The sequence below is a fragment of the Zingiber officinale genome, chromosome 6A, assembly GCF_018446385.1.
Source record: "Zingiber officinale cultivar Zhangliang chromosome 6A, Zo_v1.1, whole genome shotgun sequence".
Taxonomy (NCBI): domain Eukaryota; kingdom Viridiplantae; phylum Streptophyta; class Magnoliopsida; order Zingiberales; family Zingiberaceae; genus Zingiber; species Zingiber officinale.
In genome coordinates this window covers 26797827-26808219 of record NC_055997.1, presented here as the reverse complement: position 1 = coordinate 26808219, position 10393 = coordinate 26797827, and the positions used below count along the sequence as shown (strand labels likewise).

Here is a 10393-nt window from a genome sequence, read left to right as displayed (position 1 = left end):
AACCTTGGTTATCCATCCAAGGTTATCAACAAAAACCTTGTTTGGTTTAGGTATTCGATGATTCCCAAGTAATGTTTCATGCCCGACACGTCAGCAAAAGGGTAATGCAGTCCGGAATCGGAAAACCTCAGAAAACTAAGGTTTTTGTTGATTCCGGGGTTAACGAATTTTTTTTACCAAAAATACCCTCCGATAAGAAAAAAACATGAAAAAAAGAGAAAAAATGTAAAAAAAAATTAAAAAATGTAAAAAAATAAAAAAATGTTTTAAAAATTTAAAAATTTATTTTTTTAAAAAAATAAATAATTTAAAAAAAAAAATAAAAATTTTAAAAATAAAAAATAAAAATTTTAAAAATGTTAACAAATTTTAAAATTTTAAAATTTAAAAAATTTAAAATTTTTTAAAAAAAAATTTAAAAAAAATTATAAAAATTTAAAATTTTTAAAAAATTATAAAAATTTAAAAATGTAAAAATTTTAAAAAAATTTAAAAATTTAAAAAATAAAAATAAAATTTAAAATTAAAATTAAAATTTAAAAAATGTAAAAAAATAAAAAAAATATAAATATAAATAATATAAAAAATATAAAAACATTAAAAAAATAAAAAAACGCATAAAAAAGTAAAAAAATATACAGGAAAAAGAAAAGTAAAAAAATATTAAAAAATAAATAATAATAATAATAATATATAATAATAATAATAATAATAATAATAATAATAATATTATTATTATTATTATGTATAGCTGGTTTTGTAACTTAGGGTAATACGGTAAAATATTAAATTAGGTTATTCATTAAAACTTTCAAACAAACAAATTTTTGTTACATTACTTAAGTTGAACCAAACAATATTTGGTTATGTTTTATTCCCTATAACCTTGGTTATGTGATTACCTGGTAATCACATAACCAAAGTTATACATGATGACTTAAACCAAACGAACTCTTATATATAGAAATATTATCCTGCACATCTATCCACCTTACTACTTAATTTTTTTTTTAGAGTTTAGAATTTAATATTTCAGTTAAAAGAAATGATTGTTTTTTTTAAAAAAATAATCTGCTCTCAGATGGCCCATTTGCAGAATTACAAAATGCTAGATTTTATGAATCCGAAAATAAAAATTTCCTTTGGAGGAAATGGTTGGTCCGAAGCAGATCGGAGTCGCTAAAATTGAATCGTAATAAAGAGGTGGTGGAGTAGAACTAGACTTGGACCAGACGTTGAGACTTGAGAGCGTTTATTTGCCGCCGGACGCTCAAAATTCCTAGGGCTCGTTCCTGATCACTTCTTTTTCGCTCTCGTCTCCGCCGTCTTCCGTCGGATGACCGATCCAACGTCTCTCTCTTCCTCCTCGCTGGCCTCGTCGGCATTGGATTCGCGGCTTCTGTCACCAGAAACTCTCCGTCGGCCACCATCTTTTGTGGATTGAAAGTCGAGGACGGCAGCACGCCTTCAGGTATTCTTTCCTCATGATGAATTATACACTGTTGTCGAGTAACAGGGCGAATCGCCTGTTAGGTCGAATCGCCTGGGAATGGAAAAAGAGGTTGTTCCTCACCTCATAAAGCCGATTAGCCAGGAGGTAGTCCACAGAATTTCTTCGGGGCAAGTGATTTTGGACCTTCGTTCAGCAGTTAAGGAGTTGCTGGAGAATAGCTTAGATGCCGGTGCGACCAGTATTGAGATAAATCTGAAAGAATATGGGAAAGAGTGCTTCAAAGTCGTAGACAATGGCTATGGCATCTCGCCAGAAAATTTTCAGGTACCTTTCGACGATCAGTTGACTTTTGGTTCATCATCACCGGAATGAGCACACCCAAAAATCAAATTGCAAATAATGAATGCCTGTTCACTTGCTACTTATAATTCTTGTTCATGCACCTCCTGTATCATAACACAAGAAAAAAATCTCCTTGCCCATGTTTCTTAGAAATGAGGTCTATGTGCTGATACCAAGTGCGTCTGAGCTTGAATATTGTCCAAGACTTCAAGGTCTTCTGGATTCTTTATGAGGGGTAGGACAAGTGAAATGTTAGATAGCTCACACTAGTGGAGGTGGATCAATATTAAGTAGTGTAAAGAAAGCTAGAATTTTTTTTTTCATTATCAACTTTGGGAAAAAGTAATAGAAAAAAGATTAAGGAAGGAGATCACAGTGACAGAAAATCAATTTGGGTTCATGTCTGGAAGGTCGACAATAGAAGCTATACATCTTTTTAGACAATTAATTGAAAAATATCGGGAGCAAAACAAGATTTACACATGGTATTCATTGACTTAGAAAAAGCTTATGATAGAGTTCCAAGAGAAATTATATGGAAAATTTTAGAAAAGAGAGGTGTTAGCGTAACATATATTGAACTAATTAAGGATATGTATGAGGATGTAACGACTAGAGTAAAGACTTCAGGCGAAGTAACTGAAGTATTTCCAATAAAGATAGGGTTACATCAAGGATCAGCTCTAAGTCCCTTTGTTTTTAGACTAATTATGGACGAACTCACGCACATTCAAGACACAGTACCGTGGTGCATGTTGTTTGCAGATGATATTATTTTGGTAGATGAGACACGTGAAGGAGTAAATGCTAAGCTAGAATCTTGGAGGGAAACACTAAAAGGGAAAGGTTTTAAGCTTCGTAGATTAAAGACAAAATATATGGAATTTAAGTTTAGCAATATTAGAAGTAATGAAACAATTATTAAGATAGGAGAGGACGAGTTGCCCGGAACTGAGAGATTTAAATATTTAAGATCATTTTTACAAAATGATGGAGGGATTGAGAGAGATGTCTTACATAGAATACAAGCAGGATGGGTGAAATGGAGGGGGGCGTCGAGTGTTTTACGTGACCGTAAAGTACCTCTTAAACTTAAAGGTAAGTTCTATAAAACCACAGTTAGACCTGCTATGTTATATGAAGCTGAATGTTGGGCTATGACTCGAGCACATGAGCAGAAGATGAGAATTGCAGAGATGAGGATGTTAAGGTGGATGTGTGGACATACGAAGATGGGCAAAATAAGAAATGAGAGCATTAGAGAGAAAGTCGGAGTTGCATCTATTGAGGAAAAACTCCGAGAGACACGTTTAAGATGGTATGGACATGTACTTAGACGATCAATAAATGCTCCAGTTAGGTGATGTGAAATTATGATAAACATGTATATCAAACGAGGAAGAGGAAGACCAAAAAAGACTTGGTTAGTAACAATAAAACAAGATAAAATTTATTTAAATATAGATGATGATATAATAGGAGATAGAGCTCAATGGCGTAAAAGGATTCATACAGCCGACCTCACTTAGTGGGAAAAGGCTTGATTGTTGTATCAAATTTCTCTTCATTTCATAGTATTTCAGTTTTCTCTAGTTCAGGGCATCCATGTACATTTACTCTATTACTTAGGTTGTTTTGATTTATTACTTAGAAATTGCTGTTTTTTGTTTGTTTCAGGTTGTTGCTCTTAAACATCATACGTCTAAGATATCTATTTTTTCTGATCTTCACTGTTTGACAACTTTTGGCTTCAGAGGAGAAGCACTGAACTCTCTTTGTATGTTAGGAGATTTGACTGTTGAGACAAGAACAAAAAATGAGGCACTTGGTACACATTTGGTATTTGACCATTCTGGTTTTCTGACAAATGAGAAGAAAATTGCCCGACAGGTTGGAACTACTGTGATTGTCGAGAAGTTATTCTCCACCTTGCCAGTGCGATGCAAGGAATTTACTCGGAACATACGGCGAGAATTTGGGAAGCTTGTTTCTTTGCTGAATGTGAGATTTAATTCCTGTTAATTGCACATTATTAGTTTTTTTTATTTGTTTACCATAAATATATCCTTGTCTAGTCTGTATTTTTTTAGTTCTTTCTTTAATATGTGTCAGAGTCCTTTTTTTTTTTCTTTTTCTCAGGCATATGCTCTTATTGCTAAGGGCGTTCGGTTGCTTTGCACAAATACAACTGGTAAAAATACAAAGTCTGTTGTATTGAAAACGTCAGGAAGTAGTTCACTGAAAGATAATATTATTAATGTATTTGGCCTGAGTACCTTCCAGTCCTTAGATTCACTGAATTTCAGCTTATCTGAAGATTGCAAGGTTGAAGGTTTTCTCTCGAAGCCTCAAAATGGCAGCGGTCGCACAACAGCATATAAACACTACTTCTTCGTAAATGGAAGACCTGTTGATATGCCAAAGGTCAGCAAACTTGTTAATGAATTATTCAGATCTTCAAGTTCCAAACAATTTCCTATTGTGATCTTGAATTTTACCATACCAGCAACATCATATGATGTTAATGTCACCCCTGATAAGCGAAAAATTTTCTATTCTGATGAGGGTGCACTTATGCTCTCCCTTAGGGCAGAGATTGAGAAGATATATCTCTCTCATGGGCTCAGTTTTGCTGTTAATAGGATTGAAGAGCTTGAGAATGAAAGATGTGATGCTTCTGGTGAAGAGGGCCCTTTGGCATCATCCAAAGGATTATCTTGTGAACATGGTGATCAGGAACTTTCGGAATGTGATCCTCCAAAAAATGTGCAAGTTAAAGAGTTGAATAAGGAAAGAATTTTTCTTTGTGAAAAAAGGTCTATGCCAAAAGAATTGGACAGTAGGTCACATGAAATAGATGAATCTGTAACTCCTCTTTATCACCCCAAGCAGTTAAATGATTTTCACAAGATAAGCTCCAAAATTGATGCTAAATGGAGAAACTGTGCTAAACTTGCGAGGAATGACAAAACTGCTTGTCTAGGTCTCATTCAGTCATCTCTTACAAATTTTCTTTCTCCAAACAAAAGGAAACATGAGGATAGTTGCAGTGTTTTGTCTGAGACACCTTTATTGAGAAATAGATCCTGCCAGGTCAGGAAATGCAGTTTTGGTAATCAGACTATAATGTCAGAATACTCTGAATCTGATCAGTGTATTGGAGACGGTTCACCTAAAAATAGTGAAAAAGTACTGCTAGAGGACCAATCACCACCTGTTCCTTTTGATAGAGAAAAAATCTCCTTTCCCGGTGAATGTAGGTTTCGTGATGGAGGTTCTATTGAGGTATGCTTTGTTGTTGATTTTTTGAAGTTCGTTACCTTGTTAATTCTACAAAATCAACAAGGCATGTACATATTATGGATATTTGTGGTTGGCTATATATCTTATTCCTCTACTGATTTGTATGTTAAACCATATTCCTAGGAGTATCTAAGTCATTTAGATCCTTCTCAATTTTAAATATGTTTAAGTTTATTTTTTTCTTTAGTTCTTGCCGCTCTAGAGTTTGTGAAATTTGTCACAACTTATTACAAAATGTACTCGATATATTGTTATTACAGCAAGTTTCAGGTTTGCAGGATATGCATACATCTCCTGCTGATGTCACTATGAGTTCTTACAAAGATCTAAAAATGAAGGCAGAAAGTATATCAAGCCCAATTGCAACTGAATCATTTGATGAAAGATATGATACTCGAAAGCCTTGTTCTGATTCAAAAACTTGCTCTGTTATGCAATTCAGTATGGATGATCTTAGAAGAAAGACACAATTTAAGTTCAGAGAGCTGCCACAATGGAAAACATTGCATGGACGAATCAGAAAGACAAGGTAGGTTGAGTTTTAACTCTGCCAGTTACTAGAATTTGATCTCATATTTTGGGTTTATCTAAATATTTTTCTCTAATCGTTCTCCTGTTCAGGTGCTATACTGCTGCAGTGATAAAGAATTCTCAACCAGAAGAGGAGAAGGAGAAAGCACAGTGTATGGAAGCAGCTACCAGCGAGTTGGAAAGATATTTCAAGAAAGAATATTTTGGTCAAATGCAGGTAGTGCATAGTTGCCTTTATCAGCTATTACTTGTTATACTCAGGCATACAATTTACTTCATCAACACATTAAAAAAGTTTAGTCCATCCTTGCTGACTAGCCTCTTCAATGGGTGATGATTAAACCAACAGGAACTATAACAGGGAAATAGATGCCAGATAGTTTTTTGGTGTGTAGATAGAGAAACCATTCAATCTTGGTTTTATAATAATCTTTGCACATATTTGATACCTGTCCATGGTTCAGGTGGTTGGGCAATTCAATCTTGGTTTTATAATTGGAAAGATGGATCAAGACTTGTTTATCATCGATCAGGTTAGCACTTCTTCTCTTAAACTTCCAGGGATTTAAGATCCACCGCAATATCCTTGATCTTGCCTTGCGCTAGAGAAACCATTTCTTTGATGGTCTTGATTCTTAAAAATCTTGACTTTAGTATTTATAACTCTGATCATTAAGATAAATATTTGCACAACAAAATATTCTGAGACACTGACCATTGTTTTTTGATCAGCATGCTGCAGATGAAAAATATAATTTTGAGCAGCTCTCACATTCAACCATCTTGAACTTACAGCCACTACTTATGTAAGATTTTTATATCTCATCTGGTGAACCTGGACTCTTGGTTTCTTTTGGATTTTTTTCTTAGTATGTAGATTTTTGAATGATTCTGATTATTATTTATTAGTATCATGTTTTTGTATTGAATTTGATTTATGTAATAACATTGATCTGTTATACAATTATATTACAGTCATGAATTATAGCAATGTGTTTCTTAGTTTATAACCCTTATTCAGTTCAAATCTTAAGTGCTGTATTGTCTCATACAAAGCTAATAGTAATTGATCTCGTTTTTCTTTTCCTGAAATAATTTCTATTATCTCATTGATTCATTTGTACACATCTAGTTTATAACCCTTATTCAGTTCAAATCTTAAGTGTTGTCTTGTCTCATACTATGTTATCAGTAATTAATTTTGTTTTTTTTCCTGAAATAATTTCTATTATCTCATTGATTCATCTGTACACATCTAGGCCACTTAGGTTGGAGTTATCACCGGAGGAGGAAATTGTAGCTTCTATGCATATGCAAACAATTAGGTATGGATTTTTTTTTAATCTCTTTGTTGGATAAAGAAGTGCATTTGTAACTGATACTTGCTCATAGATTAAAAACTTGAGAAACTATGTTGTGTTATGTTTGGATTCCAAGCCATGTTACTTCTAACTATTTGGAGAAGATTTTGTAAATCTTGTCTCGCCTTTTATTATAATTTATAGTTAGTGATATTCTAATCTTTTAAATGAATTACACTAAATATGTTATTTTTAATCTTTGTCTATTCTTTATATCTTCTACACTGATTGATTCAACTCGTAGTATCAAGCTTGCATTTGATGCAACAATGGAATGGGTGTTGTTGTCTCTTTTCCAAAAAAAAAACAAAGAAATTCAACTTGGAAACTATATATAATATATTAGTCATTTATGTACATATCCATACCATTTTAATCTACTTCTCATATTTTATCACTTACTGAAGCTATGCATAAATGCTCACAAATGTAGTATTTTTGAATTTTTCCAGTTGCCTCACACTTACAGTTTGTCATTCACATTTCTATCACACTATATCTCAGTGTTCTTTCATTGTCGTACAATACACAAAGAACCAAAGCATGACTTATTGTATCATAATTATAAGGTTCTTTTTTTTAAGAGGCCACTCTCCACTGTGATCACCAAAGACTCCTTTAGTTTTTCTCCATATCAACCACCCGTTCTTCCTATGAATGATATCTCTATAATATCTCCTTGTTGAATGAGATATTTATGAGGTAATTTGTATGGCTGATAGAAGTCATGGGTTCTTCATGTAAAAATATATAAATGTGTATGTATAGATAGATACTGCCATAAGGTCATTCCAAATTTCCTACTGTTAAGCCCTTTTTGATAAATTATCTTTAAACACATGAACTTCTGAGGTAAATGATCTCTAGTGGGTGGATTATGGCAAAATATGCAGGTTAGTTGAAGACCTACTGTATTTATGGTTGGTAGGATGCATAATTGAGGTTGACTAAATGTCACATGTTATTTGATTGGATCAGAACTGGTTTTCTTGGATGTTTTTTGCTTTGCAGTTGGACAAATTTTGATTGTGATGATGGATTTCACTTAATGTTGGGAAATAAAGCTTGTTGGCGAGCAATTGATCTTAAATTTTGCTTGCATTTACAATTTCTTAATTTTCTCATCGATAAAAGATTTGTGACAGACATTTTCATTTGTCTTTTGTCAGAAAAAGTGGTTTTCGATTGATAGAGGATATACATGCCCCTCCTGGTCGCCGTTTCATGCTTAAAGCTGTTCCTTTTAGTAAAAGCATAGTCTTTGGTGCTGAAGGTACGTCTGCATTTACCCACAAATGTATGCCTAAAGTTGTGTTCAAATATTTTTTCTTTATTCAAATCATGAATTGATGTCCTACAATGTTTTTTTTTTTACTCAGATGTCAAGGAGCTAATTTCTATTCTTGCTGATAGTCAAGGAGAGTTAGGTGTAAGGTGTTCTTACAAAATGGATACTCCTGATTCCATCTGTCCATCAAGTGTTCGTGCTATGTTGGCTTCAAGGGCTTGCCGAACATCTGTAATGATTGGCGATCCATTGACTAAAACTGAAATGCGGAAGGTAACTGAGCGAACCAATGAAAACAAGTCCATGCATCTCTAGTGCTCCAACAGAAACAAGTTTCCTCTTGAAACTATATTTATCAGGATGATATGCTCTAGCAGATTCTTAAAACAGATAACTTCTGTTAATTGATCTAGTGGATGTCTAAACGTTCTTTCTTGTTTTTTTTAGATTCTGAGGAACTTGGTTGATCTTAATTCACCATGGAATTGTCCACATGGTAGGCCAACTATGCGTCATTTGGTAGACTTGACTGCTATTCATCCAAGGTGTGGATCTTATGTTTGTATAGAAAGATTTTTTTTTTCATAATTATCTTGTCTTCCATTGGTTGTTCAATTTCTACTTTCTAGTTATGCTTGAAATACAATGCACTTACAAGTGAACTGATAGTGTAAACAATTTATTGCTGTTTAACATAAGAATGAATATGATATTTGCACCCGGTAGACCCACTACATGAGTCATCTAGTGCAGTATTGCAGCTTTACGAGCATGTCCTTATTTAGATAGCCACATATTTGAGTCCACTTTAGCAACAGATATTATGGACGGTCATGTCTTTCTCAGGAAAACATGTTCGTGAATCTTGTCACAACCGGTGCAATGTATTGTATGAGATTCTGGTTCTAGATGATAGCTATATCAATGCCATCACTCTAATTGTTATTGATTCAGTGTTTAACCAGCACCAATCATTTGCACTAGCTTTTCATTATTTATGCTCCTTTATGTCACTCTTGTCTGACTCCCTTAAGTTTTATTTACTTGTGCTGCACTGGCAGAAGAACGAGTAAAAGGCTATTGTTGCATACTAACCACACATGGTGAGAATTGCTTCGAGTGCCTTACAGACCATAACTAATTTTTATTTCTTCAGCACTTGCGTGTTCTTTAGGGAAAAGAAGTCAGAAAGACCGCCTATCATATTTTCACTGAAATGATGCAAAATGTTGTATAGGTAGTAGGCACAGATAGTAGTTTTCCAAGTAATAAACTCTTTGTTAATAAAGAAGGTAGCAAGTTATCATGCTTACCCTGTCTGATATTCAATGCATTTCCCATTTTCAGATCCTAGAGTGTCTGTCGTTCGTAGCCCTGCAGAAAACTGGTAATTTATCATTCATGAGCATCCTTTACCCCATATTTTCGTTTGCGTTAGTGTCTGTTTTCACTGTTATCGCTTACTAGTGTTAGATGCCCATTATAGATATATGAGATCGAAACTGGAAACCGAAGATGAAATGGTTACCAGAGTTTGCGAATATGCCCCTCGGCATCTCATCCATTGCATTTTGGCAAGGAAGGCACTGCGTGTAATATCGCCCTTGTTTTTGAGACATCGTGGTTGGCCCTGCCTTTGACAATTTCATATATCCGGCTGTCTCGGGATTTTGGTCTTTTGCCCCAGCACAACATGGCTTAAGCTCCTTCCACAAACATTTATATGAATCTTGAAGATATGTATATGCTTCCTGGCTATGACTTTGTTGCTCTTGCCTTATTATTCTGTATCAATGGTCCTGTTGCAAGTGTCTGTAATATATATGCGTGGAGCAATCATGTATGAGTGGAATTTATCATTCATTTTGATTAAAAAATTAGTTTATATACATAGTACTTCCCCTGATCCGCTCCATATCTGCACTATAGCTAAGGATGTGCTTTTGATTTAAATTATCAAATATAGCTTTAGTTATATGATTATTAAGTAATCATATAATTAAAATTATAGAAATAAAATATAATTTAATATTATTAAGTTTAATCTAGATAATATAATAAAAATTTACTTATTTGAAGGTTTTAATTTATAATCTGATTTAATATTTTATTGTA

General features: G+C 33.6%; 1 protein-coding gene across 2 annotated transcripts; it reads left to right on the top strand.

Moving 5' to 3' along the window:
* The first annotated feature begins 1211 nt into the window (after window positions 1-1211).
* Window positions 1212-10186, top strand: LOC121996188 (DNA mismatch repair protein PMS1-like). 2 transcript variants are annotated; one of them, XM_042550048.1, is made up of 14 exons: window positions 1212-1471; window positions 1534-1777; window positions 3473-3796; window positions 3935-5080; window positions 5377-5627; window positions 5720-5846; window positions 6094-6162; window positions 6362-6435; window positions 6889-6954; window positions 8160-8263; window positions 8370-8551; window positions 8726-8823; window positions 9626-9665; window positions 9765-10186. In XM_042550048.1, exons 2-13 carry the CDS (start codon window positions 1550-1552, stop codon window positions 9630-9632), a joined length of 2676 nt encoding a protein of 891 aa, XP_042405982.1. In that variant the 5' UTR covers window positions 1212-1471; window positions 1534-1549; the 3' UTR covers window positions 9633-9665; window positions 9765-10186. The 2 variants fall into 2 exon arrangements, with proteins under 2 accessions (XP_042405982.1, XP_042405984.1); XM_042550050.1 differs by having other exon boundaries at window positions 1517-1777.
* Window positions 10187-10393: the final 207 nt, after the last annotated feature.

Coding starts and splice junctions, on each gene's coding strand:
- LOC121996188 (XM_042550048.1), top strand. CDS start 1,550: ATGGAAAAAGAGGTTGTTCCTCACCTCATAAAGCCGATTAGCCAGGAG. Junction 5,081..5,376: donor GTGATGGAGGTTCTATTGAG/GTATGCTTTGTT, acceptor TCAGGTTTGCAG/GATATGCATACATCTCCTGC. Junction 5,847..6,093: donor AATATTTTGGTCAAATGCAG/GTAGTGCATAGT, acceptor TCCATGGTTCAG/GTGGTTGGGCAATTCAATCT.